This window comes from Salvelinus namaycush, chromosome 6, assembly GCF_016432855.1.
Source record: "Salvelinus namaycush isolate Seneca chromosome 6, SaNama_1.0, whole genome shotgun sequence".
Classification (NCBI taxonomy): domain Eukaryota; kingdom Metazoa; phylum Chordata; class Actinopteri; order Salmoniformes; family Salmonidae; genus Salvelinus; species Salvelinus namaycush.
This window is the reverse complement of record NC_052312.1, coordinates 27171541-27195704: the sequence shown is the minus strand read 5'-3', so window position 1 is coordinate 27195704 and position 24164 is coordinate 27171541. Positions and strand designations below refer to the sequence as shown.

The 24164-nt window shown below is 40.0% G+C and overlaps 1 protein-coding gene across 1 annotated transcript in view; it reads right to left on the bottom strand.

The window, feature by feature from the left end:
* Positions 1-14329: 14329 nt before the first annotated feature.
* Positions 14330-24164, bottom strand: part of LOC120049832 (6-phosphofructo-2-kinase/fructose-2,6-bisphosphatase-like) — an 89329-nt gene continuing 79494 nt past the window's right edge. The window contains exons 11-14 of the mRNA XM_038996286.1: positions 15953-16082; positions 15638-15700; positions 15453-15517; positions 14330-15137 (exon numbers count right to left, since the gene is read on the bottom strand). Coding sequence (XP_038852214.1) covers positions 15078-15137; positions 15453-15517; positions 15638-15700; positions 15953-16082 — 318 coding nt within the window. The 3' untranslated portion in view covers positions 14330-15077. The remainder of the gene's footprint in view (positions 15138-15452; positions 15518-15637; positions 15701-15952; positions 16083-24164) is intronic.

Genomic DNA, 24164 nt, shown 5'->3' with positions numbered 1-24164 from the left:
AGAGCTTGTTTATGGAAAAGTGTTTATTTCCATATTTCAATGTTGCAATTTGCTGAAAACTGTCCACTGTGTTCCTATCATATTGATTAAACAGTACTGAAAAAAAGTCATTTACAGAGTGATTCAAACATGATTTAGATCTTGTTTATGGAAAAGTGTTTATTTCCGTATTTCAATGTTGCAACTAGCTGAAAAACTGTCAACAGTTTTCCTATTATCTAGATTAAACAGTACTGAAAAAATGTTCACTTACAGAGTGCATCAAACATGATTTAGAGCTTGTTTATGGAAAAGTGTTTATTTCTGTATTTCAACATGATTTAGAGCTTGTTTATGGAAAAGTGTTTATTTCTGTATTTCAACATGATTTAGAGCTTGTTTATGGAAAAGTGTTTATTTCTGTATTTCAACATAATTTAGAGCTTGTTTATGGAAAAGTGTTTTTTTTCTGTATTTCAACATGATTTAGAGCTTGTTTAGGGAAAAGTGCTTATTTCTGTATTTCAACATGATTTAGAGCTTAATTATGGAAAAGTGTTAACCTGTTAGGCGGGCTGTCCCGACATCGGTACACTTATGACAACATCCAGCTCAAGTGCAGGGCGCGAAATTCAAAATCTATTTTTTTAAAATATTTAACTTTCACACATTAACAAGTCCAATACAGCATTTGAAAGATAAACATCTTGTCAATCCAGCCAACATGTCCGATTTTTTAAATGTTTTACAGAGAAAACACCACATATATTTATGTTAGCTCACCACCAAATAAAAAAGAGGACAGACATTTTTCACAGCACAGGTAGCATGCACAAAGCCAACCTAACTAACCAAGATCCAACCAAACAAACCTAGAAACAACTTCCTCAGATGACAGTCCTATAACGTGTTACACAATAAATCTATATTTTGTTCGAAAAATGTGCATATTTGAGCTATAAATCAGTTTTACATTGATGCTACCATCATAGCTACAGTCAGAAATAGCACGGGAGTAGCCAGAGTAAATACAGACACCAACGTCAACTACCTAATTACTCATCATAAAACATTTCAGAAAAATATATGGTGTATAGCAAAATGAAAGACAAAGATCTTGTGAATACAGACAATATTTCCGATTTTTTAAGTGTTTTACAGCGAAAACACAATATATCGTTATATTAGCTTACTGCAATGGCTAACACACAACAGCATTGATTCCAAGTAATCGGTAGCGATAGCACAGCTCGACAGATATATGAAATAGCATCCCAAATTGGGTCCTTATCTTTGTTGATCTTCCATCAGAATGTTGTAAAGGGGTCCATTGTCCAGAACCGTCTTTGTTTGGATCCAGAACAAACTATTTCCCTCTTGGATTAGCAAGTACACTGGCCGTGCGGCGCATCAAACATGATTTAGAGCTTGTTTATGGAAAAGTGTTAAGCAACCCCTCACCTCCACTTCACTAACAGCTAACTGTGTCATTACGGATATTCCAAAACGGAACCGTTGGCTAGGATACTCGCTGACGCTGCAGGGCCAAAATCATGAGGAGACACTCCTCCTACACCGTTTAAGCTAGAAATGCCTTTCTAATTTCAAAAATTCTGCAACGGTCTCGATCTGTTGTTTGTATATAATTGTTGATATCTGTTATACTTTTTCCGTTATTCACTTTATTGTCCTCTTTTTGTCCTCAATCCACTTTCATTGGATTTCTCAAGATACTAAAGTGCCCCATTGTGACATCATCACTTCCAACTGACATTCTCTGTAAGTGAAATCAAGCAACTTTTGACACAAATCAGCTAATTACTGTACTTTGCAACTACTTAGACAAAATATGTCAAGTTTTCTAGCTTCGTCTACTTCTCTGCTACTCAAATCTGGAGTTTGGAGAAAAAAATGATATTCGCATCAAAAGTTACAGCAGTTTAAGTAACAGCAGCAATATAATTTCTGTACCATTTTGGCAAAAACTACTTTATGATGTTTTTATCACATCTATCAAATAAAATCAGAGCTGGATATATCTACCGTGTATACCGAAAGCTTTTCAGAAGGCAATCTGGGGTTCCTTCTCGCGCCTTCGAAGACAATGAAATTTCCAGACACGTCATTCCAAAAGCTTTTGTTCGACCTCAGATCAAGCTAGACACCCCATTCCACCTACCACTGCCTGTTGACATCTAGTGGAAGGCGTATGAAGTGCATGTATATCCATAGATTTCAAACAATTGAATAGGAAGGCCCTGGAACAGAGCCTCGATTTCAGATTTTTCACTTCCTGTTAGGAAGTTTGCTGCAAAATGAGTTCTGTTTTACTCACAGATATAATTCAAACGGTTTTAGAAAACACTTGAGATTTTTCACTTCCTACCAGGAAGTTTGCTGCAAAATGAGTTCTGTTTTACTCACAGATATAATTCAAACGGTTTTAGAAAACACTTGAGATTTTTCACTTCCTATCAGGAAGTTTGCTGCAAAATGAGTTCTGTTTTACTCACAGATATAATTCAAAAGGTTTTAGAAAACACTTGAGAATGTTTTCTATCCAATAGTAATAATAATATGCATATTGTACGATCTAGAATAGAGTACGAGGCAGTTTAATTTGGGCACAATTCTGATATAACTCGGTTTAACTTCTTCTGGATGCAGGGGCAGTATTGAGTAGCTCTGATAAAAGGTGCCCACTTCAAACAGCCTCGTACTCAATTCTTGCTCGTACAATATGCATATTATTATTACTATTGGATAGAAAACACTCTCTAGTTTCTAAAACCGTTTGAATTATATCTGTGAGTAAAACAGAACTCATTTGGCACAAACTTCCTGACCAGGAAGTGGAAAGTCTGAAAACTATGCTCTGTTCTAGGTCCTGCCTATAAATGGGCATGATACGTATTAGTATACATGCACGTCATACACCTTCCCCTAGATGTCAAGAGGCATTGAGAGAAGAAATGGAGTGTTTATCTTGGTCTGAGGTGGACTAAATCCTCTTGGAATGACGTGTCACCCATTTCCTGTTTTCTGGAAAGCGCGAGGATGGACCTGGAATTGCCTTCTGAAAAGCTGTCGTTATAGGCGACTACTATCTCCGGCTTTGATTTTATTTGATACATGTGACAATATCATCGTAAAGTATGTTTTTTCAATATAGTTTTATTAGATTATTGAAATTTATTCGGGACGTTAGGCGTGTTGCGTTGTGTGCCTTTGTTCAGGAAGGAGAGCTTCGCGCAACTTGGCTAGTGCGCTTGCTAATTCAAGATGGAAAATGGACGTTCTAAATCCAAACAACGATAGTTCTTGACAAAGGACCTCTTGTACAACTTTCTGATGAAAGATCAGCAAAAGTAGGACCCATTTTATGATGTTATTTCATATATCTGTCGAACTGTGTACTAGTAGATTTGCGGCCAGGTTTTGGGCACTCGCTCGCCATAACGTAAGCTTTATGTCGTAATGAAGTTATTTTTAGAATTCTAACACTGCGATTATATTAACCTTTTACGGGGGCAGCCCAACACCGGTACACTTATGACAACATCCAGCTCAAAGTGCAGGGCGCGAAATTCAAAATCTATTTTTTTTTAATATTTAACTTTCACACATTAACAAGTCCAAGACACCAGATGAAAGGTGCACATCTTGTGAATCAAGCCAACATGTCCGATTTTTAAAATGTTTTACAGGGAAGACAAAATATGTAAATCTATTAGCTAACCACGTTAGCAAAAGACACAACTTTTCTAACTCCATCAGTTTCTTACTCCATCAGGTGCTATCACAAATTCGACCAAATAAAGATATAAATAGCCACTAACCAAGAAACAAATTCATCAGATGACAGTCTGATAACATATTTATTGTATAGCATATGTTTTGTTCGAAAAATTTGCATATTTCATGTATAAACCATAGTTTACATTTCAGCTACAATCCGAAATTGCACCGAAAGCAGCCATAATATTTACAGACACCAACGTCAAATAGCTAATTACTCATCATAAAACATTTCTGAAAAATACATAGTCTGCAGCAATTGAAAGAAAGGCATCTTGTGATTCCAAACAATATTTCCGATTTATTAAATGTTTTACAGCGAAAACAAAATGTATCGCTATATTAGCGTAGCTACAATAGACAGACACAATTGGGCGCCCACGGCCAGTTCACATGCACGACAGATATATGAAATAACATCATAAAATGGGTCTTACTTTTGCTGATCTTTCATCAGAATGTTGAAGAACGTGTCCTCTGTCCAGATGAGTCGTTGTTTCGATTCAGAATGGCAAATGTCCCTCTTCAGTTAGCATTGGCACTAGCCGAGTGGCATAAATTTCTCCAACGTAAACACAGTCAGAGGACGGAACACGGCAAAACTCCCGAAATAAAGTTTCAATAATCTGATTAAACTATATTGAAAAAACATACATTACGATGATATGGTCACATGTATCAAAAAAAATTCGAGCCGGAGATGTTAGCCGTTCGTTACGAAGGCAAAACAGAAGTCAATCCCACTTCCTTCAGAGTACCGGAAGTGGACGGTCACGTCAAAGAAATAGGTTTTTTTCCACCACAGAACAAGATGAGCACAAAAATTTCTTCTCTGACATCCTCTTTACACCAATAGGAAGGCGTATAGAGTGTCAGCAGACTCCTAAGTGTCAAGATCATGTATAGGCATCAAGTTGAAAAGAGCATCGATTTCTGACATTTCACTTCCTGGTCAGGAAAAGTGCTGCAGAAGGACTTCTGTTTCACTCAGCGAAATAATTCCAACTGTTTTAGAAACTAGAAAGTGTTTTCTATCCAAAAAGAATAATAATATTCATATTGTACGAGCAAGATTTGAGTAGGAGGCCGTTTGAAATGGGCACGATTTCACTGGCTACTCAACACTTTGCCTTGCAGCCATAAGAAGTTAAGAACTAGTGTATCTATCATTTCCTATACAACATGTATTTTTTAGTAATGTTTATGAATAGTTATTTGGTCAGAATATGTGAGAGTCAGAAAAATATCCGGACGTTCTGGGAAAAAGATGCTACCTTAGCACAATGTGTAACCACTCTAAATCCGTGTAACCACTCTAAAAGTCAGCTCTAAATATGCACATTTTCGAACAAAACATAGATTTATTGAATAACATGTTATAAGACTGTCATCTGATGAAGTTGTTTCTTGTTTAGGTTGGTTGGTTCTTGGTTAGTTAGGTTGGCTTTGTGCATGCTACCTGTGCTGTGAAAAATGTCTGTCCTTTTTTGTATTTGGTGGTGAGCTAACATAAATATACGTGCTGTTTTTGCTGTAAAACATTTTAAAAATCGGACATGTTGGCTGGATTCACAAGTTGTTTATCTTTCAAATGCTGTATTGGACTTGTTAATGTGTGAAAGTTAAATATTTAAAAAATATATATTTTGAATTTCGCGCCCTGCACTTGAGCTGGCTGTTGTCATTAGTGTACCGACGTCGGGCTTGCAGCCAGAAGAAGTTAAAATAACAACATTATGATGTCTTTAACACCTATATCGAATAAAATCAGAGCCAGATATATCTAAGGGCTATAACGGGAGCTTTCTAGAACGCCATCCTGAGGTCTGTCTTGCGTCATGGCGAAGGGAAAAAAGAGGGGACACCACGTTGCCAGCCCATTTATAAGGCTTCAGATCTGCCTAGCAACTCCATTCCAATTCTCACTATTTGCTGACATCCAGGGGAAGGCGTATGCAGTGCATCTCAACCAATAGAATACATGAAAATTAATAAACTGACCTCAGAACAGCCTGCAGATTTCAGATTTCTCACTTCCTCATAGAAAAATTGCTCCAACTCGAGTTCTGTTTTACTCACAGATATAATTCAAACGGTTTTAGAAACTAGAGAGTGTTTTCTATCTAATAGTAATAATAATATGCATATTGTACGAGCAAGAATTGAATACGAGGCAGTTTAATTTGGGAACGAAATTATTACAAAGTGCAAACAGCACCCCCTATTGAGAAAAGGTTAACTTCTTATGGCTGAAGTCCCTTTAAAGGGATCGATATGACAACAGCCAGTCGAAGTGCCAAATTCAAAAAACAGAAACCTCATCATTAAAATTCCTCAGACATTCATGTGTCTTATATCATTTTAAAGGTAATCTTGTTGTTAATCCCACCAAAGTGTCCGATTTCAAATAGGCTTTTCAGCGAAAGCACTACAAACGATTATTTTAGGTCACAACAAAACCACAATAATCACAGCCATTTTTTCCAGCTAAAGATAGCTTCACAAAAACCAGAATAGAGATAACATTAATCGCTAACCTTCGATTATTTTCATCGGATGACACTCATAGGACTTCATGTTACACAATACATGCATGTTTTGTTTGATTAAATTCATATTTATATCAAAAAATCGGAGTTTACATTGAGGCGACTAGATTCACTAGTTGCAAAAACATCAAGTGACTTTGCATAGCCACATCGTTTCAACAGAAATACTCATCATAAATATAGATGATAATACATATATACACATGGAATTATAGATATACCTCTCCTTAATGCAACCGCTGTGTCAGATTTCAAAAAAACTTTACGGAAATATAAACCATGCAATAATCTGAGACGGAGCTCAGGTGATTAGCCAAATTTGCCACCATGTTGGACTCAACAGAAACCAGAAAATACATAATAAATGTTTCCTTACCTTTGAGGAATTCATCAGAATGCAGTCCTAGGAATCCCAGGTCCACAATAAATGCTTGATTTGTTCGTTCATGTCCGTTATTTATGTCAAATTAGCCAGTTTCGAATTGTTTACCAAAACCCTAACCAAAGTCTCAAGCGCGACCACTATAACGTGACGAAATGTCCAAACGTTCCGTTACAGTTAGTAGAAACATGGCAAACGATGTACTGAATCAATCTTTAGAATGTAGTTAACATACATCTTGAATAACGTTCCAACCGGAGAACTACATCGACTTCAATTGAGAGATGGAACGGAGCTGCCTCTCACGTGAACGCGCGTGTTGAATGCATGGTCACCTCATGGGACCTCATACTAAATTATTTCTCCTTCGACCCCCCTTCACATTAGAGTCATCAGACTTAGTTCTGTTGACTGCTGACATCTAGTGGAAGCTGTAGGAATTGAAATCTCATTCATATGTCTCTGTATTTTGAATTAGAGCTTGGTTGAAAATATGGCACCCCCAGAAAAAATACAAACAGGAAGTGGAACTTCCAACATTCAAACAGAATGTTGCTTCACAGTCCCTGCTGTTCCATAAGGTGTTTTTGTAATCTGTTTTTTAAATCTAATTTTACTGCTTGCATCAGTTACCTGATGTGGAATAGAGTTCCATGTAGTCATGGCTCTATGTAGTACTGTGTGTCTCCAATAGTCTGTTCTGAACTTGGGGACTGTGAAGAGACCTCTTGTGGCATGTCTTGTGGGGTATGTCCGAGCTGTGTGCCAGTAGTTTAGATAGACAGCTCGGTGCATTCAACATGTCAATACCTCTCATAAAAGTAGTGATGAAGTCAATCTCTCCTCCACTTTCAACCAGGAGAGTTTGACATGCATATTATTAATATTAGCTCTCTGTGTCCATCGAAGGGCCAGCTGTGCTGCCATGTTCTGAGCCAATAACAATTCCCCTAATTCCTTTTTTGTGGCACCTGACCACACGACTGAACAGTAGTCAAGGATCGACAAAACTAGGGCCTGTAGGACCTGCCTTGTTGATAGTGTTGTTAAGAAGGCAGTGCATTGCTTTATTACAGACAGAATTCTCCCCATCTTAGCTACTACTGCATCAATATGTTTTGACCATGACAGTTTACAATCTAGGGTTACTCCAAGCAGTTTAGTCATCTCTACTTGCTCAATTTCCACATTATTTATACAAGATTTAGTTGAGGTTTAGGGTTTAGTGAGTGTTTTGTTCCAAATACAATGCTTTTAGTTTCAGAAATATTTAGGGCTAACTTATTCCTTGCCACCCACTCTGAAACTAAATGCAGCTCTTTGTTGAGTGTTGCAGTCATTTCAGTTGCTGTAGTAGCTGATGTGTATAGTGTTGAGTCATCCGCATACATAGAAACTCTGGCTTAACTTCTTGCAACTATAGGGGGAGCTGTTTCGCATTAGCATAATTTGCTCTCCAGATTAAACTGCCTAGTACTCAATTCTTGCTCGTACAATATGCATATTATTGTTATTATTGGATAGAAAACACTCTCTAGTTTCTATAGCCGTTTGAATTATGTCTCTGAGTGAAACAGAACTCATTCTACAGCACTTTTCCTCCCAGTGTGTGAGATTTCAGAAATCTTGGCCTCTGGTTCCAGATCAGTTTTAAAGTCGCTGTAAATCCTATGAGGATACAAGCACTGCCCACGCCTTCCTCTAGATGTCAGTAAGTGGTGACAATTTGAATGGAGTCGATTGCGCAATCAGTGCCTGTATAAAACGGCAAAGACCGGATGTACCGTCCCTTTGCTCCCTGCGCCTTACGCACGATGGACGTTGGACCTCCTCTCTTTCCAGGATTTGGTTTAGCCACTTATATATCGCCGGTCATGTTTTTACTCGTTAGAGGTGTTAAAAACATCATAAGGTAGTTAATTTAAACCGTTTTATAGCAATTTATATCCGTTTAGTGCGATTTTGAGGCAGTTCTATGTGATGCTCTTTGAAGCTTTGGGCACGTTTCGGAGTCCCGGTCGAACGTTAGTGGGCATTTCGACGGACAGAGGACATCTTTCGACCAAAAGAAGATTAGACCCAAGAAAGGATACATTGCCCAAGATTCTGATGGAAGATCACCTCACAGTAAGAAATATTTAATATGATAAATCGTTGTTCTGTCGAAAAATTTTAAACGCATATTCCGCCATTTTGTTTGGTATAGCTTCGCTTGGCGAACCCTGTATTGCACAGTAAGGATAATTTTAGAAATGTAATTCAGCGATTGCATTAAGAACTAATTTGTCTTTCGATTCCTGTCAACCCTGTATTTTTTAGTCAAGTATATGATTAGCTATTGATTAAACTAGATCACTCTGAAAGATGGCGACCGACATTTTCAGGCTTGTTTTGCTACTATTTTCATTGTATAACCACGTTTTTTTATGGCTAAATATGCACATTTTCGAACAAACTCTATATGTATGTTGTAATATGATGTTACAGGAGTGTCATCGGAAGAATTCTGAGAAGGTTAGTGAAAAAATTAATATATTTTGGCGATGATAACGATATCGCTCTCTTTGGCTTGAATTCATGCTGGGGTAACGTTTGCATATGTGGTATGCTAATATAACGATTTATTGTGTTTTCGCTGTAAAACACTTAGAACATCTGAAATATTGTCTGAATTCACAAGATCTGTGTCTTTCCATTGCTGTGAGCTGTATATTTTTATGAAATGTTTTATGATGAGTAAATTGGTAAAACACGTTGCTCTCTGTATTTATTCTAGTCGAGTTGTGATGGTGGGTGCAATTGTAAACTATGATTTCTACCTGAAATATGCACATTTTTCTAACAAAACCTATCCTATACAATAAATATGTTATCAGACTGTCATCTGATGAGGTTTTTTCTTGGTTAGTGGCTATCAATATCTTTATTTGGCCGAATTGGTGATAGCTAGTGGTGGAGAGAAAAAATGGTGGACAAAGAAAAATGGTGTATTTTGCTAACGTGGTTAGCTAATAGATTTACATATTGTGTCTTCCCTGTAAAACATTTTAAAAAACAGAAATGATGGGTTTATTCACAAGATCTGTATCTTTCATCTGGTGTCTTGGACTTGTGATTTAATGATATTTAGATGCTACTATTTAATTGTGACGCTATGCTAGCGATGCTAATCAGTGTGGGGGGGGGGGGGGGGGGGGGTGATCCCGGATCCGGGGTTGAGGCTCGTGAAAGGTTAACTCAAAGTCAGTGGCATGTCGTTATTAAAATTGAAAAAAGTAAAGGGCCTAAACAGCTACCCTGGGGAATTCCTGATTCTAATTGGATTATTTTTGAGAGGCTCTCATTAAAGAACACCCTCTGTATTCTGTTAGACAAGTAACTTTTTATCCACATTATAGCAAAAGTTGTTTTAGCAGCAGACTATGATCGATAATGTAAAAATCTGCACTGAAGTTTAACAAGACAGCCAGTCTTCTGTTCCCACATGCTTCAAGAGGGCCACCATTGTTCCTGTTCCCAAGAAAGCTAAGGTAACTGAGCTAAACAACTATCGCCCCGTAGCACTCACTTCCGTCATCATGAAGTGCTTTGAGAGACTAGTCAAGGATCATATCACCTCCACCCTATCTGACATCCTAGACCCACTCTAATTTGCTAACCGCCCAATAGGTCCACAGACGACGCAATCACAATCACACTGAACACTGCCCTAACCCATCTGGACAAGAGGAATACCTATGTAAGAATGCTGTTCATCAATTACAGCTCAGCATTTAACACCATAGTACCCTCCAAACTCATCATTAATTGGAAAATGCGAAAATAAAATATATAAAAAATAAATAAAAAATGTCGGGAGAAATCTTGGGAGAGGCACCTAATCTAATCAATAACTAATCATAAACTTGACTAAAAAATACAGGTTGGACAGCAAATGAAAGATACATTAGTTCTTAATGCAACCGCTGTGTTAGATTTTAAAAATGAACGTTACTACGACATACAGCGTGCGTGAAAGCGAGACCGCACCGAAATTAATGGCGGAATAGGAGTTTTACATTTTTCAACAGAACAACGAATTAACATCATAAATTGTTCTTACTTTTTGATGAGCTTTCATCAGAATCTTGGGCAAGTTGTCCTTTGTCCAAAAGAATCGTTGCTCGGTTGTAGATTGTCGCCTTCAACTTTGGAATTAGCAGTAAACATTAGCCATGTGGCCCAGACGTGCCCAACTCACTATAACGCAGCACAAAGAAATATCCAAAAATCGCAATATACTGATATAAACTGATATAACTCGGTTTAAAATAACAACATTATGATGTCTTTAACACCTATATCGAATAAAATCAGAGCCGGATATATCTAAGGCCTATAACGGGAGCTTTCCAGAACGCCATCCTGAGGTCTGTCTTGCGTCATGGCGAATGTTGAAAAGAGTGCACCCCACGTTCCCAGACCCTTTATATGGCCTTAGATCTGCCTAGCAACTCCATTCCAATTCTCACTATTTGCTGACATCTAGGGGAAGGCGTATGCAGTACATCTCGACCAATAGAAGACATGCAAATTAATAAACTGACCCCAGAACAGCCTGCCTGATTTCAGATTTCTCACTTCCTCACAGGAAGTTTGCTCCAACTCGAGTTCTGTTTTACTCACAGATATAATTCAAACGGTTTTAGAAACTATAGAGGGTTTTCTATCCAATAGTAATAATAATATGCATATTGTACGAGCAAGAAATGAGTACGAGGCAGTTTAATTTGGGAACGAAATTTTTACAAAGTGAAAACAGCACCCCCTATTGAGAAAAGGTTAACGGTGTAACTTTCACCGGGTGTAATGTGTGCTCTCGGTCTGGTCTTGGTCAGTACCCATGCTGCAGCATTCTGTATGTTTTGCAGTTGACCAATGGCTTTCTTGGGTAGACCAGGAGAGCATTACAGTAGTCAAGCCTGCTTGTAATAAAAGCATGGATGAGACTCTATGTATCAGCCTGAGAGAGAAATGTCCACACCTTGGCAATGTTCCTCAGGTGGAAAAAAGCCATATTAGTCACATTCCTAATGTGTGATTTCAGATTTAGTTCAGAATCTAAAATAAAACCTAGGTTTTTTACATCGTGTTTTATCTTTATTGACTGTGAATTAAAATGTGTGGCTAGATTCTCTCACTGTGCTTTGGCTCCAACAATAAGTACCTTGGTCTTGTCTTGATTTTTCTGGAGGAAGTTGTGAGCCATCCAAGTGAGCCATCCATACAACACTAATTTAGTCTCTGTAGAGCTAAAATCCTCTGGTGACACAGAAATGCAAAGTTTTGTGTTGTCTGCGTAGCAGTGAAAATCAGTGCTGTGCTTTCTGATAACGCTGCCAAGGGGTAACATGTATAAACTGAACAGTACCGAAACCCAAAATCGAACCTTGTGGAACGCCACATGAGTTATGTTCACCAAGAGTGACAAAAAACTCTTGATCGGTTAAATAGGTCCTGAAACAATTTAGAACTGGACCGGAGAGGCCAACCCACCTCTCCAGTCTGTCCAGAACGACATCATAGTCAACAGTGTTGAATGCGTTCCAGACTTGGTGCATTGGTACCGATTGCCATGCGATTGTAGAGAGAACAGTCTGTGGCTGGACTATTTGAAACATTTCTGGGTTAGGGTTAACCCTAACCCAGAAATGGGGTAGAGGTCCTGGATGGCAGGGACTCCGGCCCCAGAGGTGTGTATGTGTGCACATGGTCGCTGGTAATGATTAACTAATTGCACTAGTAGAACTATAAGATTACATTTTGTTATGTAGAATACTATAATTTTGTGATCTTGCAGGAATTGATTCAGCTTTGAACTAAGTTTATTAAATCAACACCAATCGCCAGAGTAGCCTGTTCTCTAAAGTTGAGCAGAGACTGTGCATCAAGTAGAGAATCCTGCTGATGCGCAGAAGCTTAGGGACCTTTAAATGTCGGGAAGAAAGGTCCAGAAAAGTCAGTCAGAGCCATTTCATTTTTTAACAATAAAATACTCAGATAAGGGTTCAATCCAAGGTGAGTTAAAAACCCTTACAGAAAAAACACATGAATTTCACATGTGTACATGTGATTTATGTGAAGTTAATGTGATAACATGTAATAACGTCAAACTGCATGTGGGCACGTGAGTAAATGATCTCAATGTGAAATAAATGTGAGAACTTGGGATGCAAAATTTCAACATGTAAATGACACTGCACATGTGACAGCATTTGCACATGTGAAAACCCAGGTGTCAAATATAATTCTGAATATTTTACTTTGAAAGGCATCATTTACATTAAGCATGTCCAAACTTTTGACTGGTACCAGTCCAAAGTTTGGACACACCTATTCATTTATGGGTTTTTCTTTCTTCTACATTGTAGAATAATTGTGAAGACATCACAACTATGAAATAACACATATGGAATCATGTAGTTACCCCAAAAAATAAACAAATCAAAATATATTTAATATTTTAGATTCTTCAAAGTAGCCACCCTTTGCCTTGATGACAACTTTGCACACTCTTGGCATTCTCTCAACCAGCTTCACCTGGAATGCTTTTCCAACAGTCTTGATGGAGTTCCCACATATGCTGAGCACTTGTTGGCTCTTTTTCCTTCACTCTGTGTTCCAACTCATCCCAAGCCATCTCAATTGGGTTGAGGTCGGGTGATTGTGGAGGCCATTATTCTACAATTTAGAAAATAGTCAAAATAAAGAAAAACCCTTGAATGAGTAGGTGTTCTAAAACTTTTGACCGTAACACATTTTAGGGAAGACCCAGATGCAGATAGTGTCGAAGTAACAAATATGTATTAATAGAACAGGGGGGCAGGCAAAACGGCAGGTCAAGGGCAGGCAGATGTCAGTAATCCAGATCAGAGTCAGGGTCAGGGCAGGCAGAATGGTCAAAACCGGGAAAACTAGAAAACAGGAACTAGAAACAGACACTGGAGATAATGGGGAAGGTGACAGACCAGTTGTGTATTTTGATTTGTTTAACACTTTTTTGGTTACTACATGATTTAATATGTCATTTCATAGTTTTAAAGTCTTCACTGTTATTCTACAATGTAGAAAATAGTAAAAATAAAGAAAAACTCTTGAATGAGTAGGTGTGTCCAAACTTTTGACTGGTACTGTATATACAGTACACACACACACACTCCGGACTCCAACATTGCTCCTCCTAATATTTATATATTTCTCAATTCCATTCTTTTAGATTTGTGTGTGTTGTTGTGAATTGTTTGATATTACTGCACTGTTTGAGCTGGCAACACAAGTATTTCGCTACACCCACAATAAAATCTGCTAAATATGTGTATGTGACCAATAAAATCTGATTTGATGTGAAAATCCACATCATCACGTGACACAATTTCACATATGCAATGTCACATGTGAGTTCATGTGTTTTTTCCGTAAGGGGAGCGCTGTCCACGATGCACCCTTTTAAAGGCAATTTTGCACATCCCGCGGAAATCACATTGATGGTAAACACTGCAGATTTCTAAATTAAAGGTAATCAAAAATTACCTTTAAATGTCAAGCGCTCTACAACGCACCTCAGAATGAATCCCAGCCTCAATCAGTCACACCTTTTACATGACACACCACTTGCAAACAACACACACTACATGCTAACAACACACACATGGACACACGGACACGCATGGAAATATGGACCAGACCAGAGCGCAGTATTACCCCAGTGTATGATGATGATGGTCAGACTAGATGATTCTAACACATAGACAGACTAGATGATCCTGATAGACAACATCAGCGTTTCCCAAACTTGGTCCTCAGAACCCCAAGGGGTGCACATTTTGTTTTTTGCCCTAACACTGATTCAAATTATCAAAGCTTAATGATTAGTTGATTATTTGAATCAGCTGTTTAGGGCAAAAACCAAAATTTGCACTCCTTGGGGTCCTGAGGACCGAGTTTGTGAAATCCTGGACAACATGATCCTAACATATAGGCAGACACATGATCCTAATACACAGACACATGATCCTAACACACAGACAGACAAATTAATGAATTCACTTCATTCTACTGTCACTAACAGGGTTCCACTGAGAGAGATGTTGCATTTTTATCTTGCACCGTTTAGACAGAGGATTAAAGATGTCGGGTTCATGTAGTCTGGTCCTTTAAACTCCATTTCCCAGCAGTCTCTCTTATTCCTTCACTTCAGTCTCTACGGCAACGGTGTCTCTTCATTGGTTCTCCCCGTATTGTGTCGCAATATCGTAGCTCTCCTCTCCTCCTCCAGATGTCGTCTGGGACCATCAGTCGACCCTCTCTCATCCTCTCCTCCCTCTGCTCCTCTATATGTGGTCTGGGACTGTCAGTAGTGCCTCCTCTGGTTCTCTGTCCACGTCAACATTCTGAAGACAGACGGAGAGAAAGAGAAGGTGTGATGATGTGTGTGTGTTTGTGTGTGTGTACCTGTAAACTAAGTTTGGTGAGGTCCTGCAGGATTTTGTTCGAGGTGGGGCTTGGTGTGGGGACGTCACTGCATTGGCTCTCCTGACAACCAGAGGGGCTTAAGTATGATCCACAAATGAGATTTTCTGACAGTTCAAGGCTGTTAAGCCAGGAGTAGGTTGCTGCTAGTCACTTTTAGTACATATGAGGCGGTACGAAGGTTTGATTTGGAAATGGGAACTTTATATGTAGTGTGTGCGAGTGTGTTGGCTCACCACTGGTTTGTCTCTGTGTGTGTTGACTGCTTCAATGTTGAGGAAGATGGACTCAACCTTACAACCTGAGAAAAAAAATAGAGACCCCAGGGCTACAGCTGATTAGTATATCAATTAACATTATCATTGTTAAATATTTCTACTTAAATATTCATAGGGAGAGAAAGAGAGAGAAAGAGACCGACCGTAAGCAACTGGGGTGAGTTTCAGCACCGTGTGGAGAGGACACTTCAGATATGGCAACTCCGCTGGAGGGAAAGAGAGATGGGAGAAGAGTGGAGAAGGTTAAGAGGGGAGTGGAGAAAGAGGAGAGAGAGAGGATAAATTATCCATCCTGACCAGGAAGTGGGGATACAGAACTCAAACATTTCTTCTGACTGACAGATAGATAATTTCAACACTGACAGAGTTCCAAAGGTTCCCAAGCTGTGTGATAGTAGTATATAGTATAGTAGTAGTGTAGTGTCTGAGGCTATGGGATTGTGGTTAGACCATCTTACCTGCACTCTTATCAAGGAAGTAAGCTAGCAGACAGCGCATGACAGCCTGATGGCACACCACCAGAACATTCTCCTGTCTCTCTAGTTCCATGATCACCGGCTCCAGACGTTGCACCAGGTCCTCATACGACTGACACACACACACACACACACATTATAAACACATTATATATGAACATTGTAAACACAGACACACACACGCACACGATACACACATTATACATACATTATACACTACATGGCCAAAAGAATGTGGACACCTGCTTGTCTAACATCTCATTCCAAAATCATGGGCATTAATATGGAGTTGGTCCACTCTGCTATAACAGCCTCCACTCTTCTGGGAAGGCTTTTCACTAGATGTTGGAACATTGCTGTAGTGACTTGCTTCCATTCAGCCACAAGAACATTAGTGAGGTTGGGCACTGATGTTGGGTGATTGCTTTGTGCACGTGGGCATTGTTATGCTGAAACAGGAAAGGGCAATTCCAAAACTGTTGCCACGAAGTTCAAATCAAATGAAATGTTATTTGTCACATACACGTGTTTAGCAGATGTTATTGCAGTTGTAGCAAAATGCTTGTGTTTGTAGCTCCAACAGTGCAGTATAATCTAACAATTTCACAACAATACACACAAATCTAAAATAAAGGAATGGAATTACGAATATATAAATATTTGGACGAGCAATTTTAGAGCGGCATAGACTAAGATACAGTAGAATAGGATAGAATACAGTATATATATATATATATATGAGATGAGTAATGCAAAATATGTAAACATTATTAAAAGTGGCCAGTGATTTCAGGTCTATAGGGCAGCAGCCTCGAATGTGCTAGTGATGGCTATTTAACAGTCTGATGGCCTTGAGATAGAAGCTGTTTTTCAGTCTCTCGGTCCCAGCTTTGATGCACCTGTACTGACCTCGCCTTCCGGATGATAGTGATGTGAACAGGCAGCGACTCAGGTCGTTGTTGTCCTTGATGATCTGTTTGGCCTTCCTGTGACATCGAGTGCTGTCGGTGTCCAGGAGGGCAGGCAGTTTGACCCCGGTGATGCGCCGGGCAGATCGCACCACCCTCTGGAGAGCCCTGTGGTTGCGGGCGGTGCAGTTGCCATACCAGGTGGTGATACAGCCCGACAGGAGGCTCTCAATTGTGCATCTGTAAAAGTTTGTGAGGGTTTTAGGTGCCAAGCCAAAAGAGGCAATGTTGCGCCTTCTTCACCACACTGTCTGTGTGGGTGGACCATTTCAGTTTGTCAGTGATGTGTACGCTGAGGAACTTGAAGCTTTCTACCTTCTCCACTGTGGTCCTGTTGACGTGGATAGGGGGGTGCTCCTTCAGCTCCTTTGTTTTGTTGACATTGGGTGAGAGTTTTTTTTTCCTGGCACCACACTCCCAGGGCCCTCATCTCCTCCCTGTAGGCTGTCTCGTCATTGTTGGTAATTAGGCATACTACTGTTGTGTCGTCTGAAAACTTGATGATTGAGTTGGAGGCGTGAGTGGCCACGCAGTCATGGATGAACAGGGAGTACAGAGGGGGCATCCTTTTGGGGCCCCAGTGTTGAGGATCAGCAAGTGGAGGTGTTGTTTCCTACCTTCATCACCTGGGGGCGGCCCGTCAGGAAGTCCAGGACCCAGTTGCATAGGGCAGGGTTCAAACCCAGGGCCTTGAGCTTAATGATGAGCTTGGAGGGTACTATGGTGTTGAATGCTGAGCTATAGTCAATGAACAGCATTCTTACATAGGTATAATTGTCTTGTCCAGAGGGGATAGGGCAGTGGATCTATTGGGGCGGAAAGCAAATTGTGGGTCTAGGGTGTCAGGTAAGGTAGAGGTGATATAATCCTTGACTAGTCTCTCAAAGCACTTCATGGTAACAGATGATCATTTAGTTCAGTCACATTTGCTTTCTTGGGTACAGGAACAATGGTGGGCATCTTGAAGCATGTGGGGATAGGGAGATACTGGGATAGGGAGAGATTGAATATGTCCGTAAACACTCCAGCCAGCTGGTCTGAGCATGCTCTGAAGACGCGGCTTAAGATGCCATCTGGGCTGGCAGTCTGCGAGGGTGAACACGCTTAAATGTGTTACTCACATCGGCCACGGAGAAGGAGAGCCCACTGTCCTTGGTAGCACCTAACATGGTTAAATGCGATGGTTCACGCTTTCAGTTTTGCGCGAATGCTGCCATCTATCCACAGTTTCTGGTTAGGGGAGGTTTTCTTGATAAACTCATTCACCTTATCACTGTATTTGTCAATGTTATTCTTGGAGGCTACCCAGAACATATCCCAGTCCGTGTGATCAAAACAATCTTGAAGCGTGTATTCCGATTGGTCAGACCAGCGTTGAATAGTCCTTAGCACGGGTACTTCCTGTTTGAGTTTCTGTCGATAGGAAGGGAGGAGCAAAATGCAGTCATAATCAGATTTGCCGAAGGGAGGGCTGGGGAGGGCTTTGCAGGCATCCCGGAAGTTGGAGTAGCAGTGGTCGAGGGTTTTAGCAACACGAGTACTACAGTCAAATTTGCTTTGTTAATTTAAAACTTCTTCAGGATTGGTGGGTCCCCTGCAGGATGGTTGAGCCAACGTAGGCTAATACGATTAGCATGAGGTTGTAAGTAACAAGAACATTTCCCAGAACATAGACATATCTGATATTGTCAGAAAGCTTACATTCTTGTTAAAATCCTCAGCTACAATAAATGTGGCCTCGGGATATGTGGTTTCCAGTTTGCTTAAAGTCCAGTGAAGTTCTTTGAGGGCCGTCGTGGTATCGGCATGAGTATTTCTCAGAGATGGAGTGAATAGTGCGAGTGATACCTGAGTGTCCAGTGGTGAGGTATGTGTGCGCCCAGATCAACATCTTATCCCTTATCCCCGTGGGAACATAGATGCGCTCAGAAGGCCAGGTAGTGGGTGCGGGCTCCCTCTCCAGAGCCTTGCGAATGTCCGCATCTACGTCCCAGACCACATGGGCTACGACTCGAGAGGGAAGGCAGGTCCTTCAGCAATCGGGTGCCCAGTCCATGATTTTCCTCCTCGACCATGAGATGGTGGGGTTATGGCGCTGGAGCCATCGGGGGCCGAGGATAATCTTGTCAGCTGGAGTACTAATTATGAAGCAAGGAATGTTTTACTGATGAGTGGACTCCACGGAGAGGGTAAGTGGTGTGGTGATGTGTGTAATGGTTCCAGATCCTAGTGTTCGATTATCCAGGGCTTGAATCAAAAACGGTGAGGAGAGCGTGTATGAGGTGATGTTCAAAGAGGAGGAAAGGGTCTGGTCAAGTTCCCCTCAGCACCAGAATCCAGTAGCGCTGTAGAAACAGTACATGAGGTACAGCCAGCTAGTGTGATCAACACTAAAAAGGGTTTGGCAGAAAATTATGAAGATGGGATACTGACACCTGCCCTAAGAGGTGGATGATCACGTGACAGTCCCTCTGCTCTCGTGAAACCAGAGATGGGACATACCGGACACTGCTGAACCTGGTGCCATCCTTGACCACAATAGGGACAGAGCACCAGCTGTTTCCGTCTATGTCGTTCAGTAGCGCGGGAGGCGTGTGACCTATATCTCTATGGGTTCAGGCTCTGATACAGTGTGGTTACTGAGGGAGGGAGAGAAGCGATGAGGGTACCAATGCTCCCGAAGTAGGTTATCCAGACGGATGGCCATCGCAATGTGTGCGTCCAAGGAGAGGTTGTCGTCACGACATGCCAGTTCCGTCTGGACTTTCTCGCACAGTGCTCTTCTGAATAACGTATGGAGCACTGACTCATCTGACTCATTCCATCCGCTGAATGCTGCTACAGTGCGGAAGGGGAGCACGTACTCGGCAGCGGTCTGGTCATCCTGCCATAGTTGGAATAGGCTCTCACCCCCCTCTCTGCCCTCCGGTGGATGATTGAAGATACCCTTAACCTGTTTGGGCTGCAGGGGCAGTATTGAGTAGCCAGATAAAAGGTGCCCATTTCAAACGGCCTCGTACTCAATTCTTGCTCGTACAATATGCATATTATTATTACTATTGGATAGAAAACACTCTCTAGTTTCTAAAACCGTTTGAATTATATCTGTGAGTAAAACAGAACTCATTTGGCACAAACTTCCTGACCAGGAAGTGGAAAATCTGAAATCGATGCTCTCTTTTAGGTCCTGCCTATGAATGGGCATGATACGTATTAGTATACATGCACGTCATACACCTTCCCCTGGAGGTCAAGAGGCTGTGAGAGAAGAAATGGAGTGTTTATCTTGGTCTGAAGTGGAATGAATCCTCTTGGAATGACGTGTCACCCATTTCCAGGAAGGTGCGATGTTGGACCTGGAATTGCTTTTTGAAAAGCTGTCGTTATAGGCGACTACTATCTCCGGCTTTGATTTTATTTGATACATGTGACAATATCATCGTAAAGTATGTTTTTTCAATATAGTTTTATTAGATTTTTGAAATTTATTCGGGACGTTAGGCGTGTTGCGTTGTGTGCCTTTGTTCAGAAAGGAGAGCTTCGCGCCACTTGGCTAGTGCGCTTGCTAATTCAAGAGGGAAAAAGGACGTTCTAAATCCAAACAACGATTGTTCTTGACAAAGGACACCTTGTACAACATTCTGATGGAAGATCAGCAAAAGTAGGACCCATTTTATGATGTTATTTCATATATCTGTCGAACTGTGTACTATTGGTTTTGGGCCCAGGTTTTGGGCACTCGGTCGCCATAACGTAAGCCTTATGTGGTAATGAAGTTATTTTTAGAATTCTAACACTGCGATTGCATTAAGAACTAGTGTATCTATCATTTCCTATACAACATGTATTTTTTAGTTATGTTTATGAATAGCTATTTGGTCAGAATATGTGTGTCAGAAAAAGTGTCCGAAAAAAATCCGGACGTTGTGGGAAAAAGTAGCTACGTTAGCACAATGTATAACCACTGATTTCAGCTCTAAATATGCACATTTTCGAACAAAACATAAGTGTATGTATAACCTGATGTTATAGGACTGTCATCTGATGAAGAATATCAAGGTTAGTCAAAAATTATATATCTTTTACTGCTTTGTTACGATCGCTAACTTTTGCTGCTGGGAAATGGCTTGTGTTTCTGGCTATTGTGGTAAGCTAATATAACGCTACATTGTGTTTTCGCTGTAAAACACTTAACTTCTTGCCACTAGGGGGGTGCCATTTCGACATAGCACAAATGTTTACCCAATGTAAACGGCCTCGTACTCAATTCTTGCTCGTACAATATGCATATTATTCTTACTATTGGATAGAAATCACTCTCTAGTTTCTAAAACCGTTGGAATTATGTCTGTAAGTGAAACAGAACTCGACTTAGAGCACTTTTCCTATGTCTGTGTGAGAATGGCAAATTGTATCATCTGCTTTGAGACCTGTCTTTAACTTTGCCTGTCTTCTATTGGTTGAGATGCACTGCATACGCCTTCCCCTGGCTGTTAGCGAATAGGGAGAGTTGAAATGGCGTCTCTAGGTAGTTCCCAAAGTTTATAAATTGATTGGAACCGAGGTGTCCGGCCTTTTGGGACTTCGCGCTGACGCAGAAAGGTTCTTGGCATGTCTTTTTAGAACCTCTGGTTTTAGCTCCTAGATGTATCCGGCTCTGTTTTTATTCGCTATAGGCTTTAAAGACATCATAATCTTGTTATTTTGAACCGAATTATACCAGTTTATGTCAGTATATTGCGATTTTCAGGTATTTATTTCCATGGCGCTGTAGAAACTTGGGTGTCTCTCTCTCGAATGCCATTCTGTACTGCTAATTGCAACGTCAAAGGAAACATTCTCCAACCCAGCAACGATTCTTTTGGCCAACGGACACCCTTCCCAAGATTCTGATGGGAGTTCAGCTAATAGTAAGTACTATTTATGCTGATAAAACGTTGTTCTGTTGAAAAAGAAAAATGTATTAGACGCCATTATTTTCCGTGTAGCGTTGCGCTATCGCACCCTGTATTGTACCCAGTATTGCGCAGTAAGGTTAATTTTAAAAATGTAATTCAGCGATTGCATTAAGAACTAATTTGTCTTTCAATTGCTGTCCAACCTGTATTTTTTTAGTCAAGTTTATGAATAGTTTTCGATAAGATTAGGTGCCTTTCCAAAATGGCGCCGGACAGATTGCTTGATTTTTTGCCCACTAAACACGTTGTGTAACCACGAATTGTGCGGCTAAATATGCACATTTTCGAACAAACTATATGCATTGTGTAATATGATGTTACAGGACTGTCATCTGAAGAATTCTGAGAAGGTTAGTGAAAAGATTAATAGCGTTTGGTGGTTTATAACGTTATTGCTATTTTTGGCTTGAAACAATGCTACTGTGTGACTGACTATTGTAGTAAGCTAAGATAACGCTATATTGTGTTTTCGCTGTAAAACACTTAGAAAATCTGAAATATTGTTTGATTCACAAGATCTGTGTCTTTCAATTGCTGTACGCTGTGTATTTTTAAGACATGTTTTATGATGAGTAATTAGCTAATACACGATGGTCTCTGTAGTTATTCTAGTCATTTTAGTGATAGTTGTGATGGGGGCTGCAATTGTAAACTATGATTTATACCTGAAATATGCACATTTTTCTAACAAAACCTATGCTATACAATAAATATGTTATCAGACTGTCATCTGATGAGGTTTGTTTCTTGGTTAGTGGCTATTTATATCTTTATTTGGTCGAATTTGTGATAGCTACTGATGCAGTAAGAAAATGGTGGAGTAAGAAAATTGTTGTCTTTTGCTAACGTGGTTAGCTAATAGATTTACATATTGTGTCTTCCCTGTAAAACATTTTAAAAATCAGAGATGATGGCTTGAATCACAAGATCTGTATCTTTCATTTGGTGTCTTGGACTTGTGATTTCATGAACATTTTATTTTATGATATCCCTGTAACTTTAGGCTAGGCTATGCTAGTCAGCTTTTGTGATGGGGGTGATCCCGGATCCGGGTTTGGGAGGTGTTAGAGGTTAATAAATCGGAAATATTGGCTGGAATCACAAGATGCCTGTCTTTCATTTGCTGTACACTATGTATTTTTCAGAAATGTTTTATCATGAGTATTTAGGTATTTGGCGTTGGTGTCTGTAATTATTCTGTCTGCTTTCGGTGCAATTTCTGATTGTAGCTGCAATGTAAACTATGATTTATACCTGAAATATGCACATTTTTCGAACAAAACATAGATTTATTGAATAACATGTTATAAGACTGTCATCTGATGAAGTTGTTTGTTGGTTAGTTTGGTTGGTTCTTGGTTAGTTAGGTTGGCTTTGTGCATGCTACCTGTGCTGTGAAAAATGTCTGTCCTTTTTTGTATTTGGTGGTGAGCTAACATAAATATACGTGCTGTTTTCGCTGTAAAACATTTTAAAAATCGGACATGTTGGCTGGATTCACAAGATGTGTACCTTTCATTTGCTGTATTGGACTTGTTAATGTGTGAAAGTTAAATATTTCAAAAAAATATATTTTGAATTTCGCGCCCTGCACTTGAAGTGGCTGTTGTCATATTGTGGGCGGCCTCGGGCTTGCAGCCAGAAGAAGTTAACCTGTTTGGGCTGCAGGGGCAGTATTGAGTAGCCAGATAAAAGGTGCCAATTTCAAACGGCCTCGTACTCAATTCTTGCTCGTACAATATGCATATTATTATTACTATTGGATAGAAAACACTCTCTAGTTTCTAAAACCGTTTGAATTATATCTGTGAGTAAAACAGAACTCATTTGGCACAAACTTCCTGACCAGGAAGTGGAAAATCTGAAATCGATGCTCTCTTCTAGGTCCTGCCTATGAATGGGCATGATACGTGTTAGTATACATGCACGTCATACACCTTCCCCTGGATGTCAAGAGGCTGTGAGAGAAGAAATGAGGTGTTTATCTTGGTCTGAAGTGGAATGAATCCTCTTGGAATGACGTGTCACCCATTTCCTGTTTTCAGGAAGGTGCGAGTTTGGATCTGTAATTGCTTTTTGAAAAGCTGTCGTTATAGGCGACTACTATCTCCGGCTTTGATTTTATTTGATACATGTGACAATATCATCGTAAAGTATGTTTTTTCAATATAGTTTTATTAGATTTTTGAAATTTATTCGGGACGTTAGGCGTGTTGCGTTGTGTGCCTTTGTTCAGAAAGGAGAGCTTCGCGCCACTTGGCTAGTGCG